This window comes from Strigops habroptila, chromosome 11, assembly GCF_004027225.2.
Source record: "Strigops habroptila isolate Jane chromosome 11, bStrHab1.2.pri, whole genome shotgun sequence".
Classification (NCBI taxonomy): Eukaryota; Metazoa; Chordata; class Aves; order Psittaciformes; family Psittacidae; genus Strigops; species Strigops habroptila.
The window spans coordinates 8,096,249-8,119,350 of record NC_046360.1 but is presented as its reverse complement, the minus strand read 5'-3'; the positions used below and the strand labels follow the sequence as shown (position 1 = coordinate 8,119,350).

Sequence of the window (23,102 nt, the reverse complement as noted above, 5' to 3'; positions counted from 1 at the left end):
TTCTAAATCTCAAGCAGTCAAAAAGCTAATAATAAGAATAATGAACTCCTAAGGCTGACTGGAGAAGAGAATTGATGTGTTTTATAGAATAACTTCTCTGTCGGTGTTTTGCCTTAATATAAGTAGTAGTTAAATCCTTCTGAATTTCAGCAGAATGTAGGCATTTTAAGTGATTTACAGGTTTTTTTGAAAACACTGTTATCATGCCATGACAGCATTTTAATAAACTACTTTTTTGAATTACAACTGGAACTAATATCTGCTGGAGTAGTAGCTCTTTCTGTATGTAGGAGAGTTGTTGCCAGGAATATATTGAACATTTGAAGCCCAAATTTGATGTAGTGAGTCTAATTGGCTCATTCAGTAACTTGCTTGCAAAGCATAAAAATTCTACTGGAACAAGCTCATTCTTTGCTTTTGAGGAACATTCCTGTTCTTTAGTAACAGGTTGAAGATTGTTCAAGCAGTTTTGGGTTTTGGGGAGGGAATGTCCTTGTGTGTGCATGCTAACTGCCTTCAGTAGACCATTGTGTGGTTGGGGCTTTACAGTGATTAGCTGTATGGTGCAAAGGGCTTGTCTTCCTTGCTGTGCTCCTTACTTCCCTTTTTAGATGCTGAAGTTCCTTGGAGAGCAGCAGCTTTCCTGAGGCACAGCCAGATGGCTGGGCATCATACATCACCTGCTGAAAGGGGGGGTAGTATTGCATGGAGATGACTCATAGACACCTTAAACTTATTCTAAGCAGAAATTGCAGCTTCCTGAAGCAGCCAAACATGACTCTCATGTACCAAGCTCCACTTTGGGCTCCTGGACTTTTCTGAGCACTTGACAATGCACAAGGCTGCTGTCTCTTTCCGGAGTGCCCTGGACTACCTCTGCTGTTCACTTAAGTGGGTTTTGCTTAGGCAGGTGAGGCCTAAATGAACACTTTTTTTTGAGAGAAGTGACTGGGAACATTGGGTGTTTCATCTCTGCTCTTTTAATGAGCTAACCAGCAGTGCTGTTCCTCACACCAGTTTGGTTTTGCTGGTTTATTGGACAAACATTGCATAGGAGGGAGGAGGAGTGAGCAGTGAGGGGAATCTGAGTGCTTTTGTCAGTGTTCTGGGTTTTCATTTGGCATTGGCAATTTCAGAAAGGTGCTCAGGGGGCTGGCAGGGAGGTTTTGCTCCCCAGAAATGATGTGTGAGAGACCTTTCTTTGAAGTCATTGAGCAGCAAGAGAGAGCGCCTGTCCTGCTGCATCCTGTTTTGTTTCTGGGGTGAAATGTGATCCAGAGTGACCAGAGACAGGTGGACTGTGTCAGAGGTCCAAAAGAAGAGGCTAATCAAAATTCAGATCCTAAGGCTTAAACATCTTTGACAAATGTGATGTGCTATATAAAAAGCCTGTGCTCTATTAGCTATTTTAAAACACGTTAGAAAAATTAAGTGACTCTCATGCATGTGTTGCTGACTTAAGTTCTTTCTCTATACAAGCAATTTTATTGATTTAAGGTAGTGCAAAGGAGTATTTGGAATTTTAGTGGAACTAATGTGTTTCTTTGTGTCATCCTGAAAGAATTATGAAGTCTCGAATAAGCAAATACTGCAAAGGACTGAATTTGTCATGATGTTTAATATGAAGGAGAGATCTAGTTACAGTCGAGGGTTTGTTTGAATTCCTGGTCTGTCACTGAACAGCAAATGTGTCCAGAATAAATTAGAGTTTTAAAAAATTTGGCCTGTTTTCTTGCATCTGTAGTACAACAAAGAAAACTTAAGTGATAAACAGCTCTACAACGATTACCAGTCTCTTCCTGTAGCTGTGTGAACAACTAATCTTCTTAAATGGGTTCTAATATGGATGGAGATCAGGTCTGGGGATTTCTGTGTTGTAATTTGCAGCTTCCTCAGTCACTAATGTGTATTTAGTGATTTTTGTATTCTAGTTACAGAATCTGAAAATGCACATCCTCAAGAAGTTATGTTCGTAATGAAAAACACCTTTTACTTGGCTGGAAGTTTGTGTGTTCTTATATCTGTTTTGTGGTGAGAGGGAGTAAGTACTTGGCCTTGATAAGCTCTTGTGCAAGTTTCTTTTGAAAACAAAGGAAAAACATTATGGCCCATAGTTATTTTCAACAGGGCCTTGTTTAGAAAGCAAATAAGACCTGAGATTAAATAATTGCTCTCCATGGATTGAAAACGTGTGGGTTTTCTTCTCCCGTGTATACTGCCTTGCTTGCTTAGTGCTGCAGTGTTATAATAAAATCTTAAGAGCCAGGATGCTGTTGGGTTAATCAATGAAAATGGTTTTCATTGATTGCTGTGGATAGAAAAGAACCAGCTGGTTTAATTAAGCCCATGCCATATATATCTAGAAGAGTGACTATTGATCTGCATGCTTTTAATTAAAGAGCTTGCCATTTTTGTAAAACCCTGGCTTCTCACTTGTTGGTTTGGGTAGGACTTCACCAGTTGCCAGTGTGCCCTACAAAGCAGCTTTGGCAGGCCCTCAAACTGTGCTGCCTGGGACTGGCACACTGGCACAGGGGAGCAGAATACAGAGCTCCAGCTGGGGAACAACAGTGGCATGAAGTGACACTTGAATTTTCTGCTGCTCATTCCTCCATCTGAGTAGCAAGCTTGTCTGGAAACTGGGTGACTAAAGCTGTAGGAAGCCACTCTTTGTTCTACATACTACTTTTTAAATAAATACTCTCAGAGGAGGAACCCTTCCCTCTGACATTCGTAACTGATGGGAAGCCTGGTAGACAGCAGCTCCAAGGTATGATTTAATGTCTCTTTTTACTGTTTGTAGCTTCCCTATTTGTTTTGCTCTGTCAAAGTAGAGCAGATCACCTGTCCAAATTGGAGCTTTCTATGTTGACACCAAGGCTTGCATTAGAAGTAGAAAGCTGCCCAGCTTTGGACAGCTGGAAGAGAGTTGTAATTTATTCCTGTTAAAAGTAAGTACTTTCAGGTGCTTTTCAAGCCCTCAAACAGTCTTTTCTGTCTCTTAAATTTGTTTTCCTTGCTTCCATGTGAAAAGCTTCTGAAAGTAGGGAAATTGAACAAATAAAACACACTATTATTCTTGTAATCTTTCCCGGATGCTTTGGGTACTGTGTGAGTATGAGAAAAACATGGCAAAACAAGACTTCAAGCAGTAAAATGGATACCAACCTGAGTGTGTTGAAGACAGAAGCAAAGACTGAGATTACTAAAACCTGTAACAGTTGTGGGATGTTGTTTAATGATTGGCAGCAGCTGACTGACCCTGTGCTGCTTCTGAAGAAGGTGCTTTACCTTCTCCCCTGCTGCAGCCCTTCACTCTGTTTGCGTGCCAGCATTAGTCTACCTGTGGCAAACTGGTGCTGGTTTTCATCCAGATGTGTTTCCCTGGTTCAGATTGCTATGTAACAGTGGCAAAGAGGGTTGGACTGCTCGGTCTGCAGTTGCCACTGGTGTTGGCATTAAGTTTCTGTGAAACTGTGCCCTGAGCCTCCCTTGTGCATGAAATCACTGTTTTGTCGTTTAAATTACAGGTTGCAGTGACAAGCTACCTTAAATGTAATTATCCCCAACACTGCCATTATAAGACCTTAGTTTTAATTCTGTGAAAGTAGCCATTTGGGTCAAGAAATACACTTCACGCTGAGGGATTTTGTGTGTGCTTAGGTGTCCTGGTTTCAGCTGTAACAGTTACTTTGCTTCCTAGTAGCTGGTGCAGTGCTGTGTTTTGGCTTCAGTCTGAGAACAATGCTGGTAACACACCAATGTTTTAGTTGTTGCTAAGTAGCGCTTACTCTGATCAAGGACTTTCCAGTCTCTCATGCTCTGCCCATGAGCAGGGGCACAAGAAGCCAGGAGGGAGCAGAAATAGGACTCCTGACCCAAACTAGCCAAAGGGATATTCCATACCACAGCATGTCATCTCCAGTATAGAAACTGGGGGGAGTCACCCGGAGGGGAGTAATTGCTGCTCAGGTTGGGCTGGGCATTTGTCAGCGGGTGGTGAGCAATTGTATTGTGCATCACTTGTGTTTTCTGAGCTTTCATTTCTTTTCTTGTTGTTTCCTATTATTATTATTATTGGTATTCTTTCTATTATTACTATATTTTACTTTAGTTATTAAATTGTTCTTATCTGAACACATGGGTTTGCAGCTTTCACTGACTACAAATGCCAAGGTCCCTCAAAAGCCAGGTTCTGGGGGACACAAACATTTTGTGTTCCTATTTGCAAAATCAGACTGAGATTTTAACAACTGAGCTGTTACAAATGGAGAGTTTATAACAACTGCTAGGGTGTTATAATGATAAATGCTAATGTTAGCAAAACGTTCATATGAAGTTAATTATAACAGAATGTCCCAGAAGGGGAACAATTCTATATTGAGTACAGAATGTGCATAGCATGCAGCAAATATGGCCTGAGGCCACACGTTGACTGGGTACAGTGATAAGTGACAGCTACCTGCTCCTTGAGCATGCTTGAAGTAGCAGAAGCCCTTGGCGGAATACAGACAATAAAGAGATTAAATTTGGCCCTCTTGTTACATGCAGGTGATTTTAAAGATTCATGGACAGTTCTATTCCAGCAGTCCAGTTTTCTGAGCACTTACCTTTATGCCGTGGTTGTCACTTTAATATATTTTAAAAACATGATGATGAATATGAACTTTTGATGTCAAGCTGCAAAAACGAGCTGAGTGTGGGGCTGGGGTTTGTTTTTTTTCCCCTCAGTCAATTATTAGTTTGGAGAAGGTGAGAAATCTAATTTTGTATCTATAAAGTGGAAAAGCTTCAAGGCTATTAAGCAGTTTGGGTTGCCTTGGGTTGATCTGGTTTGTTTTGGCGCAGTTTTCGTCTTTATTGTTAAAATCATCACATCTCAAAGTATGAGATGTTGCTGCATGCAGAAATATTAGGAAAAATGCTTGCTTCCCCTGGAATTACAGTAAAGTCTTTTAGTCTTAGCACACAGCCTATTTTTGCAAATAGAATTATGGGTTTCAGTTTGTTGTGGTCACATTTCTGCAAGACTAACTTGGATGGTTCCATCGCTCACTTCTAAAAAAGGGGATCGTATGATGTATTAAGCAGTAAGCAGTATCATAAATTCAAGTCTTATATTTTAAGAACAAAACCTTAGGTCTCCTTGCATTCTTCATGAATGTGCAATATTTCACAAGGTTGACTCTTTTGCAATCCTTTATGACTTTCTGAGTTGTGGTTTTATGGGTTTGAGTTCAAAAATTGATTATTTTATAACTTTAAATAGATCGGGTGAAAGTAATTATTATTCTTTGAAATAATTACAAGCATAGCAACTATTAGAGACAGAAATAACTGGGGTTTTAAATTCTTGCATGCAAAGCTATTCATCAACTAAATAAATCAGTCCCTGATGGAAGTGGGGGGGAAAGGAGTAATCGCCATGCTTTTGTGGCACAATAAAACAAGGAGGATATTGTGTTCTAAAAGTCCTACTCCAGATTTAAGATACCTTTTCTTTTCTCTAGTATTTTTAACTAAGGAAGGAAGAAAAGAAATGAAATTATTTGGTATTTCGACTTCTGTATATCTTCATGTTTGTTGGTTTGTGTTATGAGAATTGTGGGTTTCTGTCTGTATTGACAGCTGTCGCCTCTATGTCTCCTAGTTGCATGAGCAACAAACCATGTGCTTAAAGCTTATTAGTTCCCCAAAGGCCAGAAGGAAATGCTTGGACCATTTATTTTGAAAGATAATTATTACTTCAGGCAAGTCCTCAAAGTTGACACTTGAAATTGACACTATTGCATTAATTCGAGCATAAACATAGGAAAAATGTTATTCTATTGAAAAAGAACATTGAGACTGAGTATGTCTGTTGTGTAACAGTCACAACTTTTAAATCATGCTTGCTCTTGTTGGAGTCCTGTTTCTTTTTAAATGCAGGTAAAGTGTTCAAATTTTGGTTGGTTGAACAGTAGCTTGATGAACAGTCAGGAAGCACAGTTCTACTGTGGGACAACTTTGAAGATTTCAAAATTTGATTTTGTTTTCTTGGAAAGATAACTTTCAGAATGAAGCACAATATTCTGTCAGATGGCAAGCCACACTTTGGATAGTCGTGGGGTTTTTCAATTGTACTCCTGGATTTAGTGCTGGACTTGGCATTAGGTTAATGGTTGGACTCTATCTCAAAGGTCCTTTCCAACCCAAATGATTCTGTGATTCTATGTCTGGAGCTTGGCCTTAATATAAATTTCATATAAAATTAAAACCTGGGTTTGCTTCAGCAAAAAAACCCAGAACTAGATTTGGTCAATGTCATGATGATCTCCAATGCCAAACTGAACTAAACTAATCATTACCTTGACCTCAGGAAGGTTTGTAACAGTTGCTCATGTTTATTTTGCTCTCCTTCCTCTAATGTAACCTATTTGTTGAAATGTAAAAGCTCGGTAAGCGTTGAATCATCAAAGAAGAGTTATTCCAATTCCTTTTGACAGGGAAAGAAGTGGAAAAGGGAAGAAAAAATCTGCATATTCTACCCTCAGGAAAGGATTTTTTGAGAAACTTTGCCCGTGATCAAGCAAATGCAAGCACGCAGATGGATCCTTCTGTCTGCTTCCTTCTCTTTCCATGTTGCATACTGTACATGTAGAGTTGTTTTAAAGTTCAGCACTGTTTAAGCCTCCCTGCCCCCTTTTATACTCTTTTTTCATGAAGTATTAATTCACAACAGGATATGATGATGTTGTCCAATCTGGCCACACCTAATCTGTGCTGGGACACACTGACTGCATTCATTTGTAGGTGTGGTGATTATTAGACAGTTTGTCACCGCACCCTGGAGTGTTTTATTGCAATCATAAAGTGGTTCAGCTAAAGGAAACATCACTTTTTCTGGAGGAAAATATGGTAACTTTCTACTTCTAAAAGAACTCACTCCAGGAATGCACAGTGTAAAAAGTTCGTGGCCTGGAATAATCATTGAGCTTGTACCAAATATACAAAGAATTGCATGGCTTTGTCCATTGAGTAACAGTGTCCCTCAGTCTTAAAATAATTATCTTGGTTTGTATGGTTGTGAATTTTCATCAAATCTTGTGTAGAATGGCTGAAGGGAGGGCTCACATTTCTCTGTCCTCTGGCATACAGAAAGGCTTATTTTATTGTGTGAACTTCTTTGTAGGCAATCCAGAAGGGAATCTGCCAAGCTTTGGAAGTGGAAATACTTTACTTTTTGTCTGGGTGGCTGTTAGGGCACACAGCAACATTGGAGGGTAAGAATAAATAGAGTTCATGTGTATTTCTGCTGACTATTGGTGTTAATTGAGTCTTGAACATCAGTTCAATTTACAAAACTTCTTTTGTCTGCTTTAAGCCTCGAACCAATCTAATGATTAAAAAAGCTGTTGTGCCCTGCAGAGCACTAGAAATGCAGCTCATGAATGACCAGACTGAGGTATTTTTAAATACTGGCTTGCTGAAGGGAGCTGGATTTAGAGTCACTTCTAAGTAATTAAGATAGGAGGAAAGACCTTTATAGAATAGTATAAGGGATGAACCATATTAAGACATGCTGATTTCTTACTGTGAATGCAGTTATTCTACTGAAATAATTTCCCTTGGTTATAACTAGGGAAATTGGTTACCACTAACCAGCTGGAGGTGTGCATTTCCTGTGTGATAGGAAAGAACATAAAATTAATTTTAAAGCTGGCTTGTGAACCTGATGGAAAACACGATGAGGCAAATCATAGAATTTCAAGTAGTAAAAAAAATGCTCATATCAGTTGTGCAGCCACCCAGAAAGGATATTTTCCTGTATCTTTTACTATGGGCTTCATCTCTTCTTGCTCATAAGCCAGTGCTGAGATTCCAGAAGAGTGCAGGGTAGATGGGCAGCAAGAGGCTGATGTCCCTTGAGAAAACTTAATAGATCTCTACTTTAACTGGGTTTAAAGCATAGTGGTTAGGGATAAAGGCACATCAAATAGAATTCACCCAACATCAGCTTGATAGTCCTGTGTTTCTAGAAGAGGAATGAGAAGGGAATGATACTGTCTCACAAAGTGGAGCTGTGATGCTCGTCTTCCTGTGAAATTTTCTGTATCTATGTAATAATTTCCTTTTTCAGAAGGGGCTGACAGCTTTGATGATGGGGAGATCTTTCATTTCATTTATTGCTGTTGTCAAAAATCTGCTTCTGTTGACATTACACTGAATATCCTTTTCCAAGTCCTTACATCTATATTGTCCTCTCCCCAAAAAATTTGCACAGGAGAGAGAGCATGCCAACATGGACCATCTTGCTGCTTGTCACAGATCAGTCCCATTTCCTCATTTTTTGCTTATAAAATGAAATGTAGAAGCCAAACATGTTTGCCGTGCACATTTGGCATATTTGAAAGACTATTTTTGTTAGGAGTGGAGGAGCATTAAGAAATCATGGTTGAAAACAGAGAGAGGCAGCAACAGTGGAAGTGCTTTGAAGCCTTGTAGCATTTATATGGTGTTGATTTCTCTGCATTTAAAGTGTGTCTACACCATCGAGGGAGTGGTCTCCACAACTGTAAAGTCTCCCTTTACCTTGCAGTTAGTTGTTTGCAGCTGCCAGGCTGTTTCATATGTCCCTGTCCGTGGGAAATCCCTTCTCCTATGAAGAGAATGTATAAGAAGCCAGGATCTCTTCCTCTTTCTTCCAGCCGTAAGGCTGGAAGCGATGCCCAGCTCCTCTGCTGCACTCTTTCCATCAGAAGAAGGAAATCTTTTTATATCACGTGTGAGTCTGCTAGGTGGAGTCCGTGGTGGAGTGCACCAGAGGATCCTGACTGGTGTTCCCCTTGGCTAGTTTTCTTTTCAGGAATCATGAGTGGCTGGAGGAAGTAAGCAAAAGATGCTTGCATACATCTGGAAGATAAGATCTGTTGGGTGCTGTGTAGTATTTTGGATGGCTGCCACATTTTTAATGCTGGAGGTCCTGTAATGCCTAAGCTTCAGGCAGTTTGATTATAAAACTAACTCTTGGCAAAGACTGCTCTCTTCACATTAAGTGTTTGTGCTACCTAACTGTAAATCATAGACATTTCCTGAACTACCGGCATTTAGGATAATTTATAACTTTCAGTTCTCTATTTTTCTTTTCTTAATCATTTTGTACATCTTATTTCTCCATCAGTGTAAAAATATTGTCTAGAGAGCAATAAAATAATCAGGAGCCTCACTGTACTTGTATACAGTAAGGCAGGAAATGGACCTCCTAAATGTGTGTGCAGGTGTGACCATAAAAATGCTAGAATGCTGTTCTTCATTTGAAATGAGTTATTCTAGTGAAACCCCTGGAGTACTGGGATATTTTGGAACTGAGAAAAAGCTGAAATTGGCAGGGTTATGCTTTACAGACCCTACAGTCCCCTGCTTCTTCTCTAACTTGTTTCTGCTCTGTAGGTGAACTGATGCAACTTTTTTTTTCCTAAAGTTACTGAAAACGTTGTGAGAGCTCATCTTTTCTCTCCACTTGTGAATTTGCCTTATTAGGAGGCAGACAACTTTATACAAGTGTGTGACTAACTTTGGACCCTTTTTTGTAACCCTTTTGCCTAGAGAAACAACAAAAGAATTCCTTAGTCACAAAAAAAAAAAAAAAAGGAATGTCATGCTGTTTTCTTTACTTCTTTCTAGTCTATCCCTGGTAAAGGGCTTGATCAAGCGCCAGGGAATGATCTGTCTTGTTTTGCATCGCTATTCAACAGCATAACTGTGGAAAGGGTTTGAATCTGGTTTTAGTGAAATGGACCCCCTCAAAAGTTGGCAAAAGTAGGCTGGCACAGTCTCCCGTTTGGGCTTGAGGATCTTTTTGAAGATACTTTCTTCAACTAGACATGCTTCATATAGATGGTAAATCAAGTTGCTGGTCCGTTTCACCTTGCATCTGCCCATGGCAGAGCTTTGAACTGGTTTTAACAGCTGCACAAATTGTGTAGGTAAGAATCTCTCCCTCTTTTTGAGGGTAAGTCTGAATATTTTGTCCCTGGGAACAAGATCTCTATAGCAAGAGCTGTTTCTCTTGCAGAGCTGTGGAAATAAGACAGCTTTACAGCACATTTCCCTAGAAAAGTATACTTTAAAAAAACATTTTCTGGAGAGAAAATTTGCACCAACATTTATTTATTTTCCTCTAGGGGAAGGACTAGAAGTGGTGCAATACTTTGCTGTTTAATATCCACTGGAAGGAATAGCTGAATTTTCATGCTAAAGATGTTGTCTTAGTATCACTGAGCTCACACGCCTCTGTGCCAGCCAGCCTACTGTGCAAAGTTCACTGTGCATTCTTAGGGAAGCTAAAGAGTATTTCTTTTTTGGGAGGATATTTTGTCTAGTCTTCAGCACTTCACTTTGTGTTATAAATGTAACAGTTTCTTCCTAGGGCGTGCATGATTTACAGTAATACCCTATTACTTAGATATGGGAGCACAAAGAATGTGTTTGCAGGAAAAGGCCCTGCTTTGGTAAGGCTGTAAATTGGGTGAATAGGTACATTATGGGAGGTTGTTTTGTCAAGATCTCTGACAGACCATAGTTGTAAAGCTTTAGAAACAAATAAAAATAAAACCACTGTATATAAGTGGAGCCTTTTGTCGAAGTTACAACTTGGAGAAACATTTCATTGGCATAATCCAAATGTGTTACTAATTAAAAAGGGTTTTTATAATTTTATTTAGGTTTTCAGAAATTTTATTTTTATTAATTACTTATTATTTATTGGTTCAATTCAGTGACAGCAGTACAATAAATACCCTGAAATAAAAGATACACAAAGATTTCTTGTGCGTGTTCTCAAGCTATATTTAGGGGACATCAGTGAATCAGCCAACAACATGCTTTGGCTGTTGGCGTTTTCAGTAGGAACTCCAAAGAGATTTAGGAATTGTCCTTACCAAGAAAAGTATGGATTTTGAAAGCTCTCATTCAGCTTTGGTTTTGGCCCAGAAATGGCGAGTTTGCTTTTGGCCCAATTAAAGATCTGATCGAAAGCCTATTGAATGTAGTCGGAGTGATTCCAGTCACTTTAAGAGTTCTGGATCTGGCCCATGTTTTTAGCAAATAGATAAGGGTGGTAGTTAAGCATCTGCAAGTTCTTTCTAGCAAGGCCACATCTGGATTCTCTTGTAGCTTGCTTCTCCTTTATTTTAGACTTCAGTCCCACTCCTCGTGGGCCAGGCTTTTATTGTTTATCATACTCTCATCCCTCTCTTCTTGAACAATCATTAAGCAAGCATGACAAAGTACCAGTATATAAAACATAAGGTCTTCCAGACTTTGCATGGTTTGGATTTTTTTGGTGTCTTTTTCTCAAATTTGTTTTTGCCAGCATCTGCCTCCTGTCTCTTTCTTATATTTGCTGTTTTTCTGAGATACTGGCGGAGTGTTTCTAACAAAGAACACCACAGATGTAGCTACAAAACTGGCAATTTACTCCCTTGCTGGAAAAAAGCTATGAAACAGTCTGCCCAGTTAGGACGTTAAGGGAATGATTTATCCTTTTTCTTCATATCAGGCTGTTATGCAAGTATGTTGCAGATGGGAGTATGTTTTTAAGACACATGTTTTAGGAAAATGTTTTCTTATCTGCGTAGGCCTGGTTAACCAGGCCCATTTCATACTCCTAATACTTTCCGTGCAGTCAAGTTAGTTTGAGTTTGAATTTGGGCATATCTTCAAAGTGCATGTGAAAATGAGAATTTCATAAGGTTTGAGCTGTATCAGAGGCAGTGCTGGAACTCTAGTGTGTGTTGTGTTACAACTCTTGGCTTCAGCAGTCTGGGGTGTCAAATTAGCTTATAGGTGTGTTGGATGGGAGAGTCAAGAGCCTCTGATGCCTCATTCCTCTGACAGGCACTGAATGCAGAGGGCTTGTGAACACTGTGTTTATATAATGCTCTTAGAAGGGGAAACTGTTGCATAAACACTGCTACTTTACATTGCTGAAGGTTATTGCTTTTAAGCCACTCATTGTTCTTAGTAACTTGCAAGAGAGTCTATTAGGTCGGTTTAAGATGAATGTGGCTCTGTGACACACTTGCCGTTCAGCTGCTGGGATGCTCGGAGGAGGCAGGTGGGAAGGAAGGGGAAGGAATGCAGAAAATATTAAGAAATACTGCAGGGAAAAATTACTGCAAAATTTGTAACTGTCAAAACCTTTAAATAGCTTGCTGTGCCAATAAAACATCAGTGGAAATACATTGCTGCAGAGCTCAATTCCAGGCAGCCTCAAGATTACCAAGAAATGAGGAGCGATCCTGTCTCTTGTTGTGGCACTTGTGGCTTAAAAAAGATTGCTAGATCCGTTGGCTGGGCTTTAACTGGGCTAGGAGTAGGACCCAGTTTCTGGTGTTCGTATTTCTGGAATCAGAACACTTACAAAAATGTAATTTTGGGTGCCTTTTGGTTTTCTGGGGCTTGTAAGACACGTCAGTAGTAAGGGTTTAAGGTGACTGGGTAGGGAAGCAGGAGAATCAACTTCTCTCTACAATGTTTGCAATGGTTTATGCAGCACTAACATACATGTGCAGACACATACCACAAACATACATACATACATATATGTATGTATATATAGACACCCAGGAAACCCATAATAGAGGTGGGACAATTACGCTTTGTTCACAAGAGTTTAATTTTTCCTCATCTCATGCAATTATAAACCTGTTAAGCAGGGACCTGCATTTCTCTCTACTTTCTTTCTGTCTCTCTATTATTGTAGCTGACCCAGCACAGCTCATTGTTCCCTTCTCCTGCTGCACCTAAATGGTCTTTTAAATAATTTGTGTATGAGGGATGTGTGAGTGAAAGCCATGTCCAAACAGGAGACAGGGTTTTGAACTTTTCAGGTGTTTGACTAGTGTATTGAAACTACTCCAGAATTTTGTTTGATTTGGAAAAGGAAGCTGTATTTTTTCTTTCTCTGAGTAATAAAATCCCTACAGTGAATTTTGATGGTTGAGGTCTGTTTTTCTGAATTTAAGCGTCAAGCATGTGTACCTGAGATTTGTGCCAAGGCAACTGGAACTACTGGGATTGATCCTATGGAAAATCTTTAAGTGAGGCCATGTCAGAGTACTACAGGTGTGTTCAGGGTCTCATGCTTTGTACTGTACCATTTCCCTTTGGTCCAAGGGAGTACAAGAAGTTGTGGATGTCTGAACAATATGCAGGGTAGGAAACTCAGCTAAGAAAGCTCTAACGGGGTCAGGATGTTATTGGACATAGCCAGTAATTTTAATATTTTTATTTTGGGTTGTAGTGCATATTACTCGTTCTTTAAGAGCTGAGTTAATTGGAGCATAGAAGGAGAAGGATATATGGAGGAAGGAGGAATAATTAACAATACACAAGCTGACATATGCTGTTGTTGTCTGGCTGAGAAAAGGATGGCGGGTTGTATGTGCACAGAGCTTTCTACCAGTGGCTGGGAGCTGGTTAACTGCTCATCCAGGAGCTGCATGCTGCTGGCTTGGAAGCTGCAGGCTTTTGGAGCAACGGGATTTTGAAGCATTTGGAAAAGAATGGGACTCGCTCTTTTTGTGTCCTTGACGAGTGACACATGCTGTTTATCATGGCTGCGCTATACAAAGACTGAGGAGTCACTTCTGCAGGAGGAGAAAGAAATGCTAGCAGACATGAACATGTAGCGGAAGTGTAGAAACTCTCTATGTAAAAGAGTGAAATGTGCACCTGGAACACGCCTGAGTGTGTTATTTGTCAGCTAACTCTTAATACCCTCTAATCTATCAGCATATGTAATGGCCTTGTGATTTAATTCTGCAGCACCTGGTGACAGGGCTTTGGCCAAGCATTCAGCACACATAAGAAGAAGCAATGTCTGCGCTGTTCTGGTAGGGGAAGTCCTCTCCTGTTGCAATGGAGAATGTCCCCAGCTCTACTCTGAAATGGGAGGGCTTGGTTTTGGGCTGCTGGTAGGTGTGGAGGGAATATTTCATAGTGAGGTGGGAGTCTAGGAACAAGACAGTTTTAACTCCTAAGCAATTCTTTCCCTATGCATGAGAAAGCGATATTCATGCTTCTGCAAGAATTGAAATTACCTATAAATAATGGGATAGGGGGGCTTAAATCTGAACATGTGTTTCTGTGCTGACAGTGTACAGCATCTGCTTCTGCTTTAAGCAGGGACTGAAGAGACTTGGCAAAAAACAGCCTTTGGCATCACATGCACAGGGAGCTAATAAAAGGCTATAAATCGAGCAAATATAAGGGCCTCCTCACATTGACATTTCCCTTTGAGAAAGTAGTTAGGGATGGGGAAGAAATTTTAAAGAAAACACATGCACTGGGAGACTTTGAGTGGATCTCAAACAACAGAAGAACATAGAATGTATCAGTACTTTTTGTGGAGTATAAAATATCTCGTCTTTAAAGACTGAGCTGGAAGTCAGGAACTTTACCCCAGACTCTGCTGCCTCCTTGACAAATGGCTTAGCCTATGGTATGTCTTCTACTTCGGATGAATCTTTGAAGCGTACTGTGTTGCTGGATGAAACACATGGTATTTATGTTTTGACAGCAAAACAAATACCATGTATTCATATGCTTGGACACTAATCTTTTGAAGAGAAAAACAAAACCCAAACTCAGCCATGATAAAATCTTGGCAGCAAAGTAGACCCAGATGAACTGCATTTTGTCTGCAGTACAAAAAAGCTTCAGTTTCTTCTTCCCCTTCTCTAGCTAACTAGACTTAACACTTTACAGGGAATAGCTTGCTGTTGCTTTCAGGCTGTCTCACAGGCTGTAGTTAGCTTTGTGCTTACATTCAGTATTCTATTGGTGGTAAAATTCCCTTGATGGCTGTAGGGAGAGTCCATGCATGCAAGATGCTGCAGGACAAGTAAGCAATGGAATTTTTAAAAGCATCACTCTTGGCTATGATTCAAATTGTTTGCAAGGAGTCCTAAAACACTTTAAGACTGTATATGCTTGCAGAATGCCTTTCTTAAAAGGGTATTGCTTCATGACTGGTAATTTTAGGTGGCACTGCAATAAAAATGGTTATACTAGGCAAAGTTATAGCTAAAGAAAAATGTCAAGATTGATTTAGCTTTTCTGCTTTGGCAAGAGTGTTTTTATTTAAGGAATATCTGAAATAGTATTGAGCAAATCTGAACTTCTCAGGATCTGCTGGGAAAAAAGGCAGATAGAGTGGAAATGGCTCAAAACCTCCATGTATTCTTTCCTGACTATCCCTAATTCAGTCAAGGCTTTGAGCTGTCTTGATTTCTAGAGGTCGGAGTTGTTCTAGAGGTCTTGTTCTGTACTCAGCTTTTTGGATTGCCCTGGAAGGCTGATGACATCCTGAGAAAAAACTGCATAAAGGAATGCGCATGCAATACTTGTGCTTCTTGTAAACTTTCATTTCAGTTTGCTTAACTCTTTGGCATGCATTAGACCCCTTGATTTTGGTGGGATTTAAACTGTTCACTGTTAACAGGGCAGGCTTCCTGGCCTTTGGCTAGCAAAGAAGCAGTTGAATGCATACCTGTTCTGACAGTGTGCCAGTACCCAGAGAGTTTGTATAGATATTAGCAGTAAATGACTGGTAATTACCCTCGCTTGCTAACCTAGCAGAGACCCTGCATGCTGTATTAATCTGCTAATTGTGGAATGAAAGAGAGAAAGGTGTTAGGTTGTGGAGGCTGCAGTGTGTGAAGTTTGAAACAAATCTCGGTCAATAGATCATAGAATCACTTAGGTTGGAAAACACCTTCAAGAGTTCAACTGTAAACCTAACAAAAGTCATGTCCCTGAAGAGCTGCTGCCTTTTGATCAGAAGAAACACAAGACTTAATTGACTCAATAGATATGTGTTCTGATTAGATACCAAGTAATGTTACTTCCTTAATCAATTCCTGTAGAATTCCTGTAGAAGTTTACGCTGCGCAGCACTGAAAGACTAGCTCAAGGGAGAGAGAGGACTCCTGCAGTTTCAGATGGCTCTATCCTGGGGTTAGTGCTCCAGATGATATGTTTTCTAAGGAGCTCTTTTGAAAGTGTGTCTTCATTCTGGTGGCAAAGTTCTGCAGAAGAGCACAAGAAGGTGTATTAGTGGGAAGGGTTTGGTTTATGACTGCTGACCAGCTTTCAGACCTTACTGTTCAGGAAATCAAGTGTATGCTTTATGATTTAGCACAATAGAAGTTTTATATTCATTTTATAATACACCGCGTAATATAGGAATGTGAGCTTTTATCTACAGGGAGTACTATACTTAAAATAAGGACTTTTAGTGAAATTGAGTATTTTGAAACATACCTGTGGATACTTTTTAAATCTGCAAGCTTTATGCTAACATCCAGATCTACTATGTAGATTACTTGCTGGCCAGGGGGGTTTTAGCTAACGCATTCAAGATGGTTATTTGGCAATGCTTAGTTTTAACTGCCTGGATGGCTGAAAAGCCGAGTGCTTTATTATACATCTCATACTGGAACTGGTCTCAATGCTACCAGAGGTGTGTCAGTTTTTCTGCTGTTAAAGTTGCTAGTAAAAGGCTTGGAGCATGTTTTGGCCAACTAGAAAGCATTTGAAAATCTCGTCCAAGAAACAGAATAGTGCAATCTGTTATTTTTGTGGGATGGTGGGTGGATTTACAATGCAGTTGAACAAAATAAGATTTTGCATAGGCTTCTGAGTCTCTGTAGTAATTCTGCTTCCTTCAGAGCTCAGCCATTATTTTGTCTTTTTGTAAACCATCTCAAGCAAGACAGATTTAAACCTATTCCTTGAATGGAAATGATCAATTTAGCTCTGGGGAAAGCTAATCAAACAGTAAATTGCTATCAGCCACAGCCAGTGTGTTCAGACCAAAGGCTCTGACTTTGCTGGTTGACTGCAGAGACACAGACCATAGGGTAAGAGATCCCAGGTGTTACAGAGCTGAAGGGGTAATGCATTTAGAGTCGTATCTCCAAATGTATCACTTATTTAGCTAGCTGTATATGTAAATAAAGATATTTAAACTTTGAAAGCAGATCATAGCAAATTTTTAGACTGTTTTCCAGTGATACTTAGCAGGGTGGCTGGGCAAGATTCTGCAGAATATTATATGTGTATTTGGGTGAAGATGACAAACAAAAAACTTGTGTTTTCTTACGTTCTTCCCCTCTCTCCCTATTCACTGGACTTGAAATCTGGAAAAGGGCTAAATAAATCCTCTTTAATATCTCAGACTCTGAAACTTAGTCCCGAACACTGTGCTCCAGTCTTCTGGAGTGCTCAGAGCATTCATCAGTTTCTCTAGAAAGGATCTGTATCTGTACTTCATTCCTAAAAGGCTGCAAATCTGTTTCTAAAACCTACAGACTACCCGATGGGCTTTCTCTGACACTAAATATCGATCATATGCATAATTGAATATTCTACTTTTGGAGTTTATACCTGAACCAATATAGAACAGAGCACCTTAATTTAGCATTCCAGTATTGAAAACTTGGCCTACATTTTGCAACTGCAGGCCTTATTTCCCTAATCACAAAATAATGCAATACTTTTGGTTTTAAAGACCATTCACTTTAAGCTGTGATCAGCTGCAGCCTGCCTACCTTCTGCTTACCCCAGCTGCTTCCTTTCAAGGAAAGCGTGGTAAGGACAATGGTGGACATAATTCCTCATTACCAAGAAGTTTGCAGTAATGACTGCAAAATACAAAACTTTGAGCCTTGGGTAGTCTGTACCAAGTCTCTTGCTGTAACAGCAATGTCTAAATGTAAAGGTAAAAATTAGAAAGTTAGTGAGTCTTTAGAAATCAAGATTCCTAAAATAATAATTCCTTTACTTACTAGTAGGTTATACTCAACATAAAATCAGCTGCTACCAAGGAGAGAAAGGTCCAGAAAGGAAGGCAGTGTTCAGTTGGCTGGACAGAACTTACAGGATAAATACTGTAAATTAAAAGCAAACAGGAGAGGCAAACACCTGGAAGCTCTTCAAATGGTTTACATGAGATACTAACAAATTGTTTTACCACGCACAGAGCAGTAGTAAGAACACTCCTTACTTGCCACCTGTTTTGAGGCTTTTTCTTCCCTTTCTCCCTCATGTACAGGAAAAAACCCCAACCCCTTATTGGCGAAAGCACAGCAAATATTACCCCAGTTTTCCTGGAGGTGATATGCTCATGAGCAAAACCAAAAACTGTCTGGAAAGAAGATTTACCCAGATCCTAGCGTTCAGTTTAGTCCTCATTTTGATTTGTAAAGAAAAGCAGTCTCTTGTGGAGAAGTTTGGGAGACTCTGCCTTGCATGGTCTTTCACAAGAATTGAGATCCATTTGAAATACAAAACAGATGCATTTTAAATACAAACCATTCTCTCTTCAAAGTATTTAACTACAGATAAAAGTCAGACCTGCCCGGATGGATTAGCTTTATCTAGGGTGAGATTCACTCTTCAGCTTAAATACTACTGTTCCTTTTCCTCTGGATTTCCTGGGCTTCAAACTGAACTCAGAAGCAGGAGGATTCTGTATAGGTGGCTGGTGGTTATTTTGCCTCCTCTTCAGAGCAAAGTGGTGCCCTGCAAATTTAAATGGATGGGAAGTGCATGGTGAATTAATTGTAATGGGATGGTTTTCTGCTCTCTAATCTTGCCTTTATGCCCGTACAATGCAGCCAGGCATGTGAGTGGTTCATAGCATGTAACTTCGTAGGTTCCACAGGGCATAGGGAGCCAAGTAAAGAGTGCTTAAACCTACCAGTGATTTGTGCTCCTGCTTAATCTGAAATTCTCAGTGTCAAGCCTTTTAGCTTCAGGGTGATCAGAAACACCTTTATTTTAGTGTCAAGTTACAGTTTCAGCTTCATAGAACTAAACATTTCCCCCCCCTAAAATGCAAGTGCTATATATATGTATTGATTCATATTGGAATTAATGACTCTATTTGTCATATGTTGTCTAAAGAAGTTGGCAAAAAAAGCTAAAAGGGCATGTCCAAGGTCTTCAGAGAGCATGTTTAATGTCTCGCATAAACACTGACTTATAGGAAGGCTTGTATTATAAATAGATTTGTGATCCAGTGGCCATCTAAAAGAACTTAAGATTTTCATAGAGTTTGACTTATTGCATTACAGGAGCTAGAGTTCCCAGTGGGTGGTTTACAGGAGAGAATCTTTAATGTGTGAGTTTATGTTTGTACAGTTTGATATTGAGAGGGTAAAACAGTGAAAGAATGCAAAGGAAGTATCAGTAGCCCATGAAAATTTTAAAATGGACTAAACTTTTGGGGCCCTCAGTTTGACAATGTCCCTTTACAAGCATTATTTTTCCCATGCTTTACAAGAGGTAAAATATGCTAAGCAATACATAATCCCTGCCCTGAAGAATTATCCAATGTCCAATGGATGTAAAGCACCAAAGAGAGCCTTGATAATGTCATTATCGATATAATACGTGGAATTAGGTAAGGTTTGAAAATCTTCAAAACACTGTAGATATCATGAAAATCCATCTGCATAAAAAGCAATGCAATGAAAGCAGTTTGCACTATAAGATATTGGTGATCAGAATCTGCCTCTCCCTGAAAACACTAGTTTAGAGGCTCGAAAGTAGTGGTGACATGACACAGGGGCTACTGGTATTTCAACAGGATACAAGACAGGATACAGGGGAATGGAAGAAAGAAATCCATTCTTTGTAGGAAGAGTAAAAGTAGCTTAATATGCAGAACAGCTGCCAAAACAAGATTCGTGATCGTCTCCTGCATGCTTGACTGCAGGTAAAAGGCAGCTCTCAGATTGTTTCAGAGAACAGTAAGATCTTTGTATATTTTTAGCTGCCATAAATGGTTTTCAAGTGGGGTAGGACTGAAGGGGAAGGAGCTGAAATGAAGGGATGTTACAGATGATTTTGAGCAATATGTAGATGGTTAAGACTGTGGGAAAGACACTTAGAGAGGCTGTAAGGAACAAAGACTTTGTAGTGGCTTGAGTGCTTCAAAAACCTAGGGGGGAAAGAAGCAGCTGTGTATATCTGTTGTAATTGTTAAGTCGAAACTGGCTGTTTGTAATTAGTAGTACCCCTCAATTGCACTCTGCTTCCCAAAGACCTAAAAACCAGGTACCTTGGAGCCTGTGTCCTGCTGGGAGTTGGGAGCATCAGAGGGAAGCTGGAAGAGAGTTTTGTCTGGGAGCCTGGGCAGAAGGAGGAGGGGCTCAGACTTCTGTTAGTCCGTGTCAGTGTGATCCAGATGCAATTGCTGTCTCTGCTGCACTTTTCAAATGGATCCCATCCTAGTCTGTGTGGCCCGGGCTTGTGCACGCAGTGCTTCTCCATTCGTGATTCCAGGAACAGTGCTCTTTTTAAAGCTGAAGGCAGAGATGAGTGAATGCTGCTCCAGATGGGAGCTGACAAGTTTGAAAACATGTCAGCATGTGTGTATTTTTAATTTCAAAGGCGTCACACTAGCGTTAGAAAGTTGCTTTAATTCTAGAAGCAGCTCTGTAGAACTAGACAGTCCCTAAACATCTCTACCATAACACAAGCACATTGGCAAAAACACAAGCCCCTTTTGGCCACTTAATTTGTAATTAAGATAAAATATTCTTGTCTTTTGGACTCATCAACTACTTCATGAGTATGTTGGTCTTTAGGCTAATTCTGACATTACATATACCAGTGGCAGAACGCTAAGGAGGAGAAATCTGTTATGGATAATACTGGCTTTGGAAGTTCAGTCCATAGAGTTCAGTAAGGTTGAAACTGAAGATTATTCTAAATGGATTCTATTAATAGTGATGCTGCTAGGAGACTGAGCCTGAGTTCTCTGTGTAACAGCTGATGGGTGTTCTGAAATATGCTTGGTGGTGGTGCTTGAGATGTGGATTTGGAGGTGGGAAAGATTCTTAATGCAAAGTTTCATTACATAGTGATTATTTTATTTCCTAGTTGAGTCTACAGAATGACATTTGTCCTCCTAGGCCATTGTTTATCAGTAGGGATGCTCAAAGCGGGTGGAGGCTGTGCCTCCACTCTTGGTAATGGGAGTAAAAATATGGAATATTTACAGCTGCTTCTCTCTTCCACTATGCAAAACTGATATGATAAACAGCAGCTCTGGAGGTCACATGTTGTGTGCCTTGTCTGTTGGCAGGAAGGCAGTGAAAGGCAAGATTTGAGTACTCAGTGTCTGTGGGTATTTGAGCCCTCTGAGATTTCTTTAAGAATGCCAAAATGTAGATTACAGTGAGATATCTAAACAAACAGCTGGGTTTAAACTTCCCACCATACCTGTACCCAGCTTGCTGAGCTGTAAGTTGAAGTGGAATCTGAGTGCCTGACACTTTCCTACAATAATTCTCTCCTGAGCATGCATATTTGTGAAATAAAAAGGTGGAAATATTTGGCATTCATAGAATCCTAGAATTACAGAATGGTTTGGGTTGGAAGAGACCTTAAAGATTTAGTTCCAGACTCCTTCCACTAGACAGGTTGCTCAAAGCCTCATCCAGCCTAGCCTTGAACACTTCCAGGGTTGGGGCATCCACAACTTCTGAGCAACCTGTTCCAGTGTCTCACCATCCTCATAGTGAAAAAACAATACCCTAGTTCATGGCAAAAAACAAGCTTTATTTTTTTAATTGGCAGAACATAGTCCTAGACAAGTGATTGGCATTTCTTCATCCCAGGCTTCACTAAGAATAAGTTTTGTTTCTTTGATACAGCTGGTCAATGTATCTGTATTATTGCTTATGTGCCATAAACTTTAGAACGATGACCTGTGATAGTAACTGTGCAGTACAGAATGTTTCTAGGCTTAATCAGTGACTCCATCAGTCGCTTTCATCTCAGTGAAAAGAATAGAAATAGCATCTGCTGAAGTGATAAACCGAGGTCCTGCAGCAGCCATCAGCATGTGAACTCCTTGCCCAGTTTCCTTCATGAGGAGAGCCGTTTCTGGAGAGCACTGTGCATTGTTTCAGGTGTGTGGAGGTGCTTGGTTAGTGGCCTCCAGCAATTACACGGGAGGGCTTTGCCTTGTCTGCTGCGATCTTTTTATTGCCTTCCTGCCTGAGAATAATGAGCTTTTAGTGCTGACACTTAGTGAGATTAGACTTTATATAAATGGCCCTTACATAAAATGTGATAGAATTATAAAGTTGCCTAATTAGTAACATACAAAGCAGACTATGTAAATGCCTAAGAAGTGAAAACTACAGCTGTGAATACCTGGGCATGCTGTGTGGTGGCATTTTAGAAAGTCTAGTTTTGGTTTCTGGTTTTTTCGTATGCTTTATGTATAATGTCCATAAGTCTAAGAAACTTGAAAAACATTTATTGAGCGAGTTCTAATCAGCTGGCTCTGCAGAAGAGATTGAACCAAAGTTCACCTGGAAAGAAGAATGTGCCTGGTGCTATGTTAGGCTGGGTTTGAAATAGCTTACGAAGTTAGGGAAAGCTGTGTCCAGTTAGGTACCATTTGACAATAAGGACTAGCCTGCCAGAGGTCTAACAGTGAAAAACACTAACTGCTATGGTTAGAGCTTGGATGCTGCTGGAATGATTCAGATGTTAGTATTTCCCAGTTTCCCAGATATCTGCAGATGTTAAACTCCTAGTTGCTGCTTTTCGAAAGACATTTATATTGGGCAACTTCTTATCTGTCTTTACTATTTTCGGTATTCAAACCAAAGATGCCCAGATTGAATCCAAATGCTATATAAGGCTATTTACTCTTTTTCGACTGCTTCCTAAGGAAATGCTAGGCTTCTGCGTTCGCCTTGTCAGCTGAATACCTTCTGAATTCATTGGTCAGCTTTAACCACATTTGAAAAGAGAGCTAGAAGCCTGGAAAAGCACTGCTCTCTCTGAAAGAGAAGGGTGACATGAATGTTTCTGCTCAGGAGAAAGCAGCATGCAGGCAGTGTTCAGCTGTTGCACAGTGTTTGACAGCAGCTGAATTGGCCAGCATGGACCAGTGGTCAGTCCACATCCATGGAGCTCCTGGCTGCTTGTGGCATATCATGCCTTCTGCCTGCTGGAATTACTGCAGAGATGTGTGGGCTTATTGGAAGGAAGGGGTGACTTGGTGAGAGGATAAAGGATACAAACAG

General features: G+C 40.1%; 1 protein-coding gene across 2 annotated transcripts in view; it reads left to right on the top strand.

Annotated features, from left to right (window-relative positions):
• ZDHHC8 (zinc finger DHHC-type palmitoyltransferase 8) overlaps nucleotides 1-23,102 on the top strand; it is a 118,125-nt gene that overhangs the window by 20,804 nt on the left and 74,219 nt on the right. Inside the window, exon 1 of one of the 2 annotated variants that reach the window (XM_030500597.1) lies at nucleotides 6,369-7,262. The exons of the other annotated variant lie outside the window; for it this stretch is intronic. Coding sequence (XP_030356457.1) covers nucleotides 7,060-7,262 — 203 coding nt within the window. The 5' untranslated portion in view covers nucleotides 6,369-7,059. Of the gene's footprint in view, nucleotides 1-6,368; nucleotides 7,263-23,102 lie in introns of those variants that run through there. 2 annotated transcript variants of the gene reach the window in all.